This window comes from Carassius auratus, chromosome 45 (assembly GCF_003368295.1).
Source record: "Carassius auratus strain Wakin chromosome 45, ASM336829v1, whole genome shotgun sequence".
NCBI classification, from domain to species: domain Eukaryota; kingdom Metazoa; phylum Chordata; class Actinopteri; order Cypriniformes; family Cyprinidae; genus Carassius; species Carassius auratus.
Window position 1 is genome coordinate 14,402,245 of NC_039287.1, and position 14,064 is coordinate 14,416,308.

General features: G+C 36.8%; 1 protein-coding gene across 3 annotated transcripts in view; it reads right to left on the minus strand.

The window, feature by feature from the left end:
- Positions 1-13,361, minus strand: part of LOC113063358 (apoptosis-stimulating of p53 protein 1-like) — a 49,615-nt gene extending 36,254 nt beyond the window's left edge. Inside the window, exons 1-2 of one of the 3 annotated variants that reach the window (XM_026233673.1) lie at positions 12,996-13,361; positions 12,394-12,481 (exon numbers count right to left, since the gene is read on the minus strand). In XM_026233673.1, coding sequence (XP_026089458.1) covers positions 12,394-12,402 — 9 coding nt within the window. In that variant the 5' untranslated portion in view covers positions 12,403-12,481; positions 12,996-13,361. The remainder of the gene's footprint in view (positions 1-12,393; positions 12,482-12,995) is intronic. The other 2 variants (XM_026233672.1, XM_026233674.1) reach the window with 2 other exon arrangements.
- Between the last annotated feature and the right edge of the window lie 703 nt (positions 13,362-14,064).

The window sequence follows — 14,064 nt, forward strand, 5'->3', positions numbered from 1 at the left end:
TGAAGGGTGCGTCACCAGGTCCCCTCCAGAATAAGGCTCCCTTGAGAAAGCGGATGGCTGCACCCCAGACAAGAGCCAGCTGATGTGTGCATGAGGTAAAGGATGGGACAAATATCAGATGATCATACTCGGTACATTACAAAGGATGTTTTTTTATAATCATGACCTTTAAGAACCATGAGTGAGATAATCAACAAAACAGCTTAGAACACACATAATTCAGTGACTAAACTAGAAATTTTGTGAGTTTTTAAGATAGTACATTTGCCCAGTTTGATAAAGTTTGAGCCAATTATAAAATTGCCAGACTCAATTATACTGCAAGAAAAAAAAAGTTATGAAAACCATATAAAGTCTTCTTAAAATTGGACCACTGTGTGTTGCACTGACACAACCTTCTACTCTCAAAAACGGGTAAAAAAAAATAAATAAATTGCATTTATGTATTATTGATGCTGCCATGATAAAAGGCCAAGAAAAGATGGAATACTTGAATCATTAAGATAAAAATAATGGAAATCAAATGAGAGACGAACTTTAATAATACATGATAAAGTGGATTTTAGTACCTGGAATTATCCTCTTTCGAGAATAAAATCAGTGAAACTCAAAAGCCATATGAAGCCCTCGAAAGACAAACCCTAAAAAGACTGGCTTAACTTCCTTTTTATACTGGCAGAGACCTCAGTGAAATACACACAAACACACACGATACATATACATATAGTCAACATTTGAAGTGGATCAAAAAAGTTCAAAGTTGTCCTAAGACAAGAATAGGTATTGTTTTGGTTTGGTGAAAGGTTTTGATCCACTACACATGTTGATTACTTATACAGGTGCTTCTCAATGCATTAGAATTTAGTGAAAAATGTCATTTATTTCAGTAATTCAACTCAAATTGTGAAACTCATGTATTAAATAAATTCAATGCACACAGACTGAAGTAGTTTAAGTCTTTGGTTCTTTTAATTGTGATGATTTTGGCTCACATTGAAACAAAAACCCACCAAAATCACAATCTCAACAAATTAGAATACTTCATAAGACCAATAAAACATTTTTTTAGTGAATTGTTGGCCTTCTGGAAAGTATGTTCATTTACTGTACATGTATTCAATACTTGGTACAGGCTCCTTTTGTTTTAATTACTCATCTGCATTGTTTGGTCTCTCGTTTCTCATTTTCCTCTTGACAATACTTGACAATAATTTATTATGGGCAAAAATTGTTAAAACATTTTTCAAAAAATTTACTTCCGTGTCCATAAAGATTTGGAACAAAATAAGGGTGAATAAATGATTAGAGAAAGTTTATTTTAGGGGTGGACTGCTGCTTTAAGAACCAAAAATGTATTTGTCTGCATGTGCATGTTTAATACAACCTTTACCACGTTTAGTAATCTGAATGGCCCTCAGAAGAAGAAAAGTGGACAATGCATAAAGCACGATGACATCCTACTAGAGCTGCAACTAACGATAATTTTTTCTGTCGACTACTCTAACGATTATTTTTATTACAATAAATAATTAATGTTCTTTTTTGATTAGCTTCTGAATCTTTTGGATAACTTTACAAAAAAATATAAGTACAACTCCTAATATAATATTTAAACCTTTATTCATTTTCAACCAATGTGGCTGAAGTTTTTACAGTATACAAAAATACATAAAGAAAATTATTTTACTACGGTAAACAAGTTTATGATAGCGCTTATAATTAAACCACAGTAGCCACAAATTTACAGTTGTCTGAGACGTCATGAAATGTTCTTTAGCATCACAAACCATAAAATGTAGTCAGGGTTCTGCTATGGTTTCCAGAGATCTGGAGCTGATTCGGGGTAGCTCGGTGGTTTGTGACTGTTGTCTCGCGGCGCGCTGTCTTTTAAGGGGCCATTCACATCACGTCTTTTGCGCGCTCAAGTTCGTTATTTCCAATGTAGGCTCATGATAATCGGTCATAATGGAAGTGATGCGGTGCGACGCACTCGTTTTTTCCAGGCGAAGCGAGGTATGTTCTGAAATTTGTGCGTCTTCATGGATTGAGCACGTCATGGTTGCCTAGCAACGGCAGACGCCCCAGGGGCGTAACTGCCCGAGCACTTTGGAAAGAAGAAATAAGCGGCGTGACTAGCGTTTTCAGGCGTGATATGTGAACGGCCCCTAACGCGTGTTCGAAACCTGCGCCAACACACTTTTTTTTTTTTTTATCCTTACTTCAGCCGCTACAGGTGATCATACCAATAACTTGTAATCTTTACAAGAATATCAGAAACATGCAATGAGCAAGTTTATTAGACACTTAATAATATCACACCAGTTTGTTCCATCACAATCCGCAGCAGAGACCAGAACCAGGAAATTGGTCGCCAGAACACACGGTAACCAGTTAAACTGTAACACCGGAGAGCGACAGGATGTTTTCCTCTGAGATGCTCGTGCATCGCAGTTGTGCTGCTTTGGTTTTACAAAGGGAACAAAGGGCCATTTTATTTGGCCTCTGTTTAAAGTATTCCCATACTTTTGATAACAGTGCTCTCTGTTTTTGTAATAGAATGCAATTTTCTCCATTCCCAGTATGCCATTAAGCGATATGTAAACAGTGTGACACGTCGACGCATTTCACGCACGTCGACGTATTTTTGTAGTCGATGTAATCGCTGACGCCGACGCGTCATTGCAACACTAATATATATATATACACACACACACACACACAATGGCCAATCAGAGCACACCTCGCTTTTTGCTTTGTAAAAATCAACGCATTTCAGAAGGCGGGGCATAGAAGAACAATTATGTGCATTATATGGAAAATGTGTTTTTTGAACCTTTAACATCATAAACACATTGCATTTACAACCAATACACAAAATTATGTTCTATTTAGCAGCATCATAAGACCCCTTTAAATGTATTCTAAGCAGTGATAATGGCTTTGTCGATTAGCATTTCATTACAGATATACTTTATTATGATGAAAATTATAATAATAAGAACTCCGTATATAAACCATAAACCATATCCTGCTGTAGTCGTGTGTCTGTTAGTCACATTGAATCAATGAAAGCAGTTAAATCTTCTGTTTATTCAGCTGCAGCGCCAGGATTTCTTCTTCAGGGCATATCTGGATTTTCAGCACAAGACTGCTCTCTGGCCTACGAATGGAGATTTACTGCTGATCACAGAACTGTGTTTCGCTGAAAGATACGCACAACAATCGCAGCTTCTGCCTAATCATGATTTATTGCCTTTGCAATTTAATTTCGATTAATTGTGCAGCTCTAATGCCAGCTCAGCTATTCGACAGTGTATTCAGGGGATGTTGTTCTATGCTCGGACCGCCGTAGAATGAGAATCAACCTGGGGAAAATTAAATCAATAAAAATCGCATGTCAAAGAAGTTTCCGAACACATCCACCGATTACATAAACGCCACAGACCAATGGAAGCTCAAAGGTGTTCAGGAGCCAAAACCAACTTGCCCAGAATGTTTGCTTTGGTGAGCTGTTGCAAAACAATTTTGTTCAAAATTACATATCAGTTCGTTCTTCGCTTCTGTTTGAAGTATATCAGGGCCTTTACTCACTGTAAGGTCAAGATTATGCCTGTAGGCCTAATTATACTTAAATAATTCAAGTTTTTTTTTTACTTAAGTAAAGTAAGTGTATTGTTTGGTGCATATCTTAACATAGAAAAAAAAAGATTTAATTTTATGCAAGATGAAATGGGTTCCATGAGAGCTTTAAGAAAGTCAGCCTCTCTAGAGAAAGTGCTTGATAAATCATAGACAGCCCCCTAAAAAAAAAAAAAAAGTTTTTTTAAAAGCACAGGAGTGTAGTAGGTTTTTCTTCAAGAGGTTTAAGTAGGACTGTCTCGAGATATAGTACGTAGCTCCTCAGTCCTCCCGGATTCAAACCCCTTGTGACAGACACCATTCATATTTCAGAAGCTTCTCTATGCAAAGAATGACAGTTAAGCAGGAAGCATCAAGGAAAATAATGCATTTGTAATGTGTTTAATGGCAAAACAAGAGGGAGTAGAAAGAGAGACAAAAAAAAAGGATGACATGAAACAGCAACAACAGCTTTTGAATAATTACAGACGGATTGTTTTATCTTCTTTTTTTTAAAGCCAGACCTGTCAAGTTCCACACTGTATGTCAGGCCTAGGCACCTGTAGCCAAATTAATGGTAACACTGAAATGAACTGATTTGAAAAGAACCGTTTCATTTCTATACATAGTGTAGTTGTTAACGAAAATAATTTTTGATTTAAAACCGTTTGTAAATGTAAAATGTAAAACGTAAAAATAAAAATTAGAAGTAGAAATTCTTCCCTGAAATAAAACAAGTTTGAGTTGAAACACTAAAATGACTAAACCTAAAACTGAAGTAAAATTAAAGATAAACAAAAATATTTCAAATAAAACTACAAACGCACATAAAATTACTAAAGTTTAAAGCAAAATTTAAATAAATATGAATTCAAACTAGGGATGGGCATTCGATTAAATTTTCTTAGTCGATCGTCGGGAGAATTAACGATCGACTATCGATTAATCATTAATATTTTTTTATAATATAATTATTAAATTTTTATAATTAAAAAATGCAATGAATACAAAAATACAGCGTGTTTTTCCTCGGTGAGACCTTTATTACAAGATCAACTTGTGGCAGACAGTTAAACTACGTTCAGGCAAACCGAACATATATCCGCGTGCATATGCAGTGCTCTAGCAGCGGAACCTGCAGCTGCGAGCCGGCGTTCTTAAACAGAGACCTCATTTGTTCCAAAACAATAATAATGATAAAAGAATCATGTTAAACAATAACATAAAAAAAAACATTATAATACTTAGATCTGACAGATTTTGTCAAAATGTAACTCAAAACTATCCAAGCCAGAAGAAAAGGCCAGATATTAGCCTTCCTAACAATTACGCTAACGTAACAAATTATGCTACTTATAGCCTCATGAATAATAACTAACTTTAGTAACTAGCATACAAAGGCTACGGATTTTTGTTGAGAAATACCGTATAAGCATGTTGATATGATCTGGTGTCAGACGCGACCGCAACCATGGTGACCGTCAGTCCAGCCGCCGAAAACACCCACTCTGAGGGAACTGACGTTGCCGGGATGCACAGGTACATCATTTGAGTCGTGGCCGAGTTGTACTTAAACACCCCATCGCAATGTTTGCAGTTAACTAGTTCGCTTTTTAAATCAAAATGGTCCCACGCCACACTTAGCCGTGACATCTTCATGATTACTCTTTGAAATCAAAACGGAAAATCACAGATAACCGAGTAGGGTGTCAAATATTGCACCCTGGTGGTAAAATATTTAATTGCTGCCACACAGTGAAATTCATGTAATTGCTTCAAGACTCGTACTACGCAACGCAACCTGCATTAGATAAAAAAAAATGCTTTAGATTAATCGATAACAAATTAACATGATCGAGGAAAATCTTAACGATCAATTATCGATCGTCGATTAATCATGCCCATCCCTAATTCAAACTATTATAAATTACTACAAAAGCATAAATAATACTAAAATATCATCAACATGTAACAGGAACTGAAGGATCAGTCCACCAATGAGAAAAAAAAAGCAGAACCAGAAGCAGAAGATGATTGTAAAAATGCGCTATAAAACAGCATTAGAAAAAAAAAAATTCCACATCAACTTAGAAGAACGGCTTATTTGATATGACATTTCATAACTCAAAACATTAGTGTAAGTGCACAGTTTCCTGCATTTCTAAAACATTCAACACATGATTCTTGGGGTATTAATACTCTTAGCTCACACTTGTCTTTCAAAAAATAAAGTGAAAAACTACAGAAAAGAGAGCGGAAGATGAGGCTGTGTCTACTAGTTCAAATTGCCCCAACAACAGCGTGTTAGCAGCTCAATACACTGGTCTTCATTGGCTGCCGGAGTCACATGCACAGAGAGGAAGAGATGACTGAGGATGGGACACTGATGCCATTACAGAGCTGTGGGGCAACCCGCCATGCAGGGTAACCTCACATTTCTGACAGCACATTCATGTGCCACTAAGACAAAGGCTTATAAAAGGACAGTTCCTCTGTTTGATCAGCACTGGTTACTCCAGCTCAAGGAAAAGTCTAGAAATATAAACCTGAATGTGTCCACATGTCCCAACAGAAAGTGTCAAAACAGTTCTAAGAGCCTCTAAACACCAGATTTAATAAGACACTATATATCAACTACTGGTATCAACTACTAGATACCAGAACACAAAACCAAATTTAAAAAAGTTAAATAGTGGGTGATAATGTGGCTGACAACTGACGATTCAAATCCTTGATTTTGTAACTCACAGGCAACATGACCAAATGGCACAATATTCATAATCATTATAATGACCATGATCAGAATTCATTTTACAGCTTGGAAACTCCCAGTTCAAAGTTAAAAGAAAACGAACAGCTGCATCTGAGAGCAGTAAATGAGCATGCAGCGGGATCGGGATCATGATCAATATGCCATAATTAAAGCAAACACCTAGGTCCTACTGTGTGAAACACTCCAGATTAGATGTCAAACCCCCAGTAAACACACATCCATGACATGTGAACACACACACAGGCAGAATGGCAAACTGAGGAACTGTGGATCAGCCCAATGCTTTAAATTCATAGTGAAGAGCATTGAGGTGACGCGTTATGAATCTTTCTCCAAACAGGAATGCTATCTAGCAGAACAGACACAGTGGGTTCAGCTGAGGTTTGTCCATGGACAACAAGGCCATCAATTCAAATAGAAAAATAAGTTTCTAGAATGATGTAAGCTTGGTCAATGAGCTTGCCGTTTTGATCCACCAACAGTTTTAACTTTAGGAAAAAATGTCTTGAGACGCCTCTTCTTTTGTATAACATTAACATACATTTTGACATAATACTGATTATTATGTAAAACAGATCATTAGTTAAAACACATACACTCTAAAAAAACTAGTTCATTTTTTAAACCCAGTAGCTGGGTTGAGCCTGTTGGGTTGTTTCTTCCAGTGCTGGGAGGTTTTTATTTTATCCAGCCGTTGGATTAGTGGCTGGGTCAAGCTCACTGACAGCTGAAACTATACACCCCTCCCCTCCCCTCCCTCCGACGAAACAACCCAGCGCAGGTATTTGCGTCCTCTTCAGGAGAGAGCGATTCTCAGCTCCACCGAACTGGAGCACTTCTTCAGTCAGCTAAATGCTACAGCAACGGTCGTAGCGAATGATGGAAATATCTTTTGCGGTGCATAACAAACTGATTGTATTCGTTATAATACTGAATTTTATTTGTTTCGATGATGAAACACGTTCTCTAATCTCAGTACTGTTTGTTTATGGGCAGGCTATGGAGTCAGTCATGGCATCTTTCAGTTACGATTGAAACGCAAGGCGGCGCTCTGAGGTTCGCAGTTCCTCCACCGAAAAGTCTCTCATTGCTGGGTCAGATTTCGGAGACACACCAGCATGAGAATCAGCACAATTTTGATGAAAAGGGATTACAGAGAATGGTTGAATACGCTTGAATTAAACAACAGTTGAGTTAAATAAAACAACCCAGCATGTTGGGTAATATTTAACCCAAACAGCTTGGACAAAATAACCCAGCATGTGTTCAGTCCAACATTTACCTAGCACTGGGTTGCCAAATAACCCAGCAAATCTGATTTTAACCCAGCATTTTTTAGAGTGTTTGTGAGTTTAAGCTATAGGCATAACTGACAAAAACCAAGGATTTCAAAACCCCATTTAAAAGCTGAGCAATAAGCAGCGGTCTTTAAAACAAACTTCTAAGTCTGCTTATGTCAGTTATTTCCTCATGCTAGTGGGGAGCTCAACACTACAAATGATCAAAATAAGCCTATAAAATTGCTGTCTTTAATTAAATTAAACTATAAATAAAAGACTGTTTATGGGGCTGAAAAAAATATATATTTGAATATTTCAAATATTAAAAATAAACTTATAATCATAATAAACTGAGAAACAGGTTTATAAACAAAGTGTTCATTTATTTAAAATTAATTTAATACTGTTTGTTACCTATTTTTTTCATAAAAGAATTTCCTCTGCAGAGGGTGTTCGGTCATACCTGAAAGAATAGAGATGAGTGCAGAATGACATTAACTTTAAGGATTTTATCTTTGATTATGCAACATACTGCTGCAATAACAGACTATCCTCATTCCTTTCCTTTCAGACACACCCATTTACACTCCCTTATCTTCAACAATACTGTACGTACTATTTACAGTAATTGTGAGTGAAACTGACAGAAGAAAAAAAAATTCCAGGTGAATGTGCAGGTATGTGTCAGCTTATGTCGAATTCTTAAATGTATTGTTACATCACATTAAAATAATAAGATATTATAGGAACGTTACCTATCACATAATACCATAGCCAACAAAAGACATATTTATACTGCATCTGAAATGTCATTTAGAAGCATTTTATCTGTTTAATGCAGCTCAGAGGTCCTGAAATAATACTATGAGACTAAGTTTTAAAAATCCTTTTGAATAATAAAATACTGAATGATATTTTTAAAGATGAAACTAAATCTTCCAGAAAACAGTGGCAAGTTTCTGTCATAATGAGTGAGTCATTGAATCATTCCTTCTAATGATTCATTCAAATCAGCTGACTCATTCAGAAATTAAGTGTGACTGTCTTGATGAATGGTTCATTGAATCATTAACTCAATGATTTGTTCAAAACTGCAGATTCATTCAGTAACAAAACACAGCATTGTGTTGCGCTGAGATGCACAGTGGTTCGGTTTCTCTTTATTTGGAACCGTTTTCACAGGCAGTGACAATGTCCTCTCACACATCTCAATATTATCGCAGACTATCACACACCCCCAATTGACAACAAGATCAATGAGCAATATTAAGTGTTCAAAATAGTGCTACTGATCTGCACTCTCTCTTTCTCTCAGAAAATCCCTCTACCAAACCTTATATCATCGAACTAAAGCATCAGATCTGCTGTGTGTGTGTGTGTGTGTTCGCTATATTAATATCTAGCACTGCACCGATGTATCAGAGCTTGCTAAATTTACCCACAGGGGTTATTAACTGGCGTGGCAGGCAAAAGGAGTAAACAAACTCATCACTTATCCACAAGGCCAACCAGCACTCTTCCTGCACTCTTAGACAATCCATAGAGACTGTGGCGCAGGTTCAGAATGCATCAGTGACCCTGTTTTCAGCGCACCAGTGTATGGCACTCTTCAGTAAACAGTAGACAAATTAAGCACTTTATTATATACACCACAGGAGCATGTGGGGATGTGTCTCTAGAGTCTGTGTGTCTCTGACCTCTACTGAGGTTTGATGAAGTATGCTCTTAGATCTTCTCATCTACTCGGATTCTTGGCTTACAAGTTGCTCTAGTTCTCAGATACAAATAGCCACTAGGCAGTACATATGTAGGCATTTCCCATCATGCATCTGCATTCCCAGCAGGATACAGTAATCTAGGTCATGGAGGAGGTCTCTTGTGATCTAAACGACATGTAGGCTCTCCATCGCAGTCTTAAACGAAGAGTCCTATACAGTTTCTAAGAGGCTGACTATGGAAAAAACTGCTTTCTCATAGTCCATTTATGCAGACTGAAGATGTCTTTAGTATTCTAGAGAAACCAAAGAATAAAAACACATTCCATTCTTCATCACTCATTCGGATGTAGCAGTTATATGCGCACCTGTGTAGCCCCTGAGGTGCAGTCTAGATGGTTTTACAAAAAGTACATTTACAAAATATAAGACCATAATATAATGCACAGCTCTAACCTTATGTTGAACTCAACCACACCCTGCTGTGAGTTTGCCGTTTACCCCTCGTTTGGTTGTTTCCATGGCTCTCAGCCAATTGCAGCACAGGCAGCTTAGACGCTGTAGCTACACTACATTACATTACATTGCCAACATGAGCAAAGGGAGAAACTTCGGCAAACTAACAGGAAACTGAACCTAACATCCTTTGTTTGAAAGCTGCTGCCGATAATCAACAGTCAACAATTAAGCCTATAGTTTGAATCAATAAGAGAAAACGAATGGTGTGGTAAAAGCTGTTTTGCAATTAAGCTAAAAGCAAACAAATCAAACATTCTAACAACTAGCTTGTAAAAAGTCAATTATCAGCAGTTGACTTTGTATGTTACATTGTTAAGGCGGAGTCTCGTTTACCATCCTGATTGTTGCATAACTACAATAATGAAAATGGACCTTTGTCCGCAAAATTTTGTCCAAATTGATGCAACCTCACCTTTATATTGTTGCAACTTGCATCTTTCCCTTTTAAACATCTTGGAAAAGATCTGGGACAACGTGTGCAGTTCAAGAACATCACAATAGTTGCAAAAACTAAACTTCTGGCTAAAACAATGTTTTAAACACAAACCACCCACAAAAGAACAGTGTTACTGTCCCTGAAGACCAAAGTCTTTTCTACATTCTGCTCCAGATTGCTGACAGTCCGAGTTTCAACACACAGCCCAATTTTTGGGTAAGCAACTGAAAAGAATGGTCCACTAGAATAGATCATCCATATGTTGTCACAGTCAGAATGTCCTTTGAAAGCCTTGCATGCTCAATTGAGACATAACATGAAAAATGAAATATATGGTACCTCATAGTCCTCCTACCTGCTGCTGAATAAAATGTGTTTGCTCTTTTCACTTTATAAACAGGAAAGATACCGAAATTAGGCTCTAATCCAACAACAATGACAATAATAAAAATAAAAAAAATATTTATTTTTTTTTACCTACAAGTGTGGAACTGGACTTTTTCTCCATAATCCATATTAGTACAATCACATTTTACTCGATTCATTTACAACCAATCAGATCCCTTCAACACTACAGAAAAACAGGATATTAATCAGATGTCATCAAAGGACGGTAATCATGACTAACAATCTGCTTTCTGCTGAAAAATTCAGTTTGGGGACACATTAGACTCGTATTACAGAAGAAAACTGAAATATGAGAATACATATACAGTTTGACAAGGTGATTGAGTTACTAGGTTCTTGCAATGATTTTATATTAATTTATCAGTGAATTAAGGGGGGGGGGGTACAATGGTGTTTGGTGTATTCAGAGTTGTTCACAGTGTTAAAGAGATGGATTCTCATGCTAAACATGGTCAAAATTTAAAAAATATATAATAATTTGGAAGAATGACAGAGAATTTCTGTGCCGAGAATCTTACTTCCGGGTTGGAACAAGTTTTTTTGATCGTGGATTTAATGATGTAGGCTATGGTGGAACTTATATGAGCATTTCTCCCGGAAAAGCACGCCCATGTGTTCAGTTCACCATGTTCAGCTTCCCCAAGAACCAAGCGTTACATGAACAGTGGATGCAGTTTGTTTTTCCGGGGCAGCAACGGAGTGTATCAAGTGCCTTTGTGTGTTCTGGTCATTTGAGTAAAAAAAAAAAAAAAAAACTGATCCTTAAAAGCACAAAACTAGTTTTTTTTTTTTTTTTTTTTTATTTTTTTAATGACCTGATGTACTGAAGTTTTTGCAAACAATTGTTTACTCAAAAATGTTGCCTAAAACCAATTCTCATATATTTAGATGGATGTGGATTAATCCCTTCTTTAGTTCCTACAAATATGGAATGGTGTTCAAAACTGAAATAAAAAGAAGAGCAATAAAAACATGAACGAACAACTGCAGCATTTGTATGTTTTCAGTGTTGCCAAGCATCAAATACCAAAACCCTTTGAGATCTGAGGGAGGGACACAAAGCTGTCAATAATGATTTAGCATTACTGAAACTATTAAGCCATTAGGCTGAAGAAAAAAAAAACACTCTCTTAATTACATTAGCATCACAAAGCTAACAGTTGCCATTAGTGCATAGAGAAAAAAGAAGCTCCTCAACAGAGGGTTGACAAAAGACTAGTCACACAATAACGTTCTGTTTTGATACTGTTCTGTAATGAAAACTGGTTGTTTGCCATCTCAAACAGAGGTATTGTACTTAAAAAGCGTAATGATCAGTGAAACCACAAACAGCACAGCATGAGGTACAGACAGTGAATCTGCACTCTGGATATTCCCATCCACAGCTTTCCGAAAATTAACCCCATTATGGATCCCCCGCAAGGATCTAGGCAGACCACAATTCCTCTCTCTCAGAAATGAACAAATCAAAGACTTTCACACTAATAGTGGGAAATCAAACCAAGATACTGTGTACTTTCCAAATGAGTAGGTTGTTTAAAAAAATACTATAATCACACAGAATCTATAAGAATCGAACTGATGCATAACTATGTTAGCAATAAAGACACAATATGCATTGTTTTGGCTCGAATGAATACTTACAGGCATCATTTTTGCTTGTGTCAGAGGAACATCTGGTCTTCAGCTTCACTTTTTGCCTTTCACGACATCCACCCGAGATCACAGCCCTCTGTACATCAGGAAGACAACTTCATTTGCTCAATCACTGACACATGAAATAAATGTCCACAACACCTACAAACACAGGCCCAATCAGGCCACGACTCCGTGAATCCTGTTATTTTACTGTAATCAAACGCTTTATCGTTACAAGCAACGTGTCCTTTAGTTGACCAGAATTAAAGAGAAGCTTTAAAAGACTCGCTAAACTGGAATAACAACTGTCTGTGAAATGGCAGATGTTGGATGTTTCTAAACACCCGCTGAGATGCCGTAACTCATTCTCTCCTCACTATAAATCGCTTATATACATCGTGTTTTGAATCCTAACTAAGAACTTTAAACGTCGGTCACATTTAAAGCCGTTGGTTTAAAAATCTATCCGCCCTGTTCGTTTCAACACGACTCTCACATCAGTTAGCCAGTTAGCACGAACAGAAAAACATATATCTCTTTGCAGTAACGTAAATGTTAACAAACATTGAGACTACACATCGTCGATGGATAAAACTACTTATACTCACTTGTCACGTGTAGATATATGCCATAATGTTTTAGAAAAGACACATGAGGTATTCCTCGTATCCTTGTGTGGTGAAAGCAGCGGAGTATCGATTAACTCGCCAGATAGCTAAATGAGTTAGCCTGCTTAGCCGAAGCCAGGTAAAACACTACGATACACGAAGCGAATGGGAGAAAACAAAATCAGAACTCGCGTATTCCTCTAAATGTAGTAGGATACTGGTGTAATAGCTTTTAAAGCACCAAAATAAAAGCAATACAAGTATAGCGAAACAGCCCGATCTGGCTGAGGCGAATTCTTGTGTTGTGTTTGATGGCAGGCGCAGACCTGGAATGACAGGAATGTGGAGCTTAGTGGCTTATGGATGTTTGCATGTGTAGTCATTAAAGTCACGAAGTGATGAAAATCAGCTAGGTATAACGCCCTTAGTTTGACGATGAATCACATTATTTCTTAGGAAGCTTTAAAGTGTTTATATTTTAGGAATCGCGTTAATTGCAGGTGTTCAATGATGGTAACATGGACCATGTATTACACGCTTATGTTTCAGATGTTCAGCATTGCGACACTTTCACTCAGTAGTTTCCAATTATATATAGTTATAGTTTTGTATTATTTCAAATTGTATGTTTAGAGCTTTTAAGTATTTGTAAAAGAGTTAAATCTAAAGGACAGTTCTTCAACACCCACTACTGATCAATAACATGAACTGCATGCATTAACTAAGCATAAAATGTGTCTAAAAATAAAAATTAATAAAGCAATCAAATCAAATGAACATTTGGAGTGGAAATTTAACATCTGCTCAGAAAAAAAAAAAACACTGATTTGTGTCCTATAAAAAATTGTATCTGATATTCAAGTACTGAAGGAATTTGAACACTTTTGGCAGGACTGCTTTAATAGTTTAATTCCATAAGTTAATATGAAACAGTTTCATGTTTGCTGATATTAATTTCCTGTAAGACAGCATGAAAGACTACAAAGCAGTGAATTTTCCATAGTGTGATCCAAATCAAGCAGTTTATTGCTCAGATAAAACACAATACAGATATCCATGTGAAGTTCTT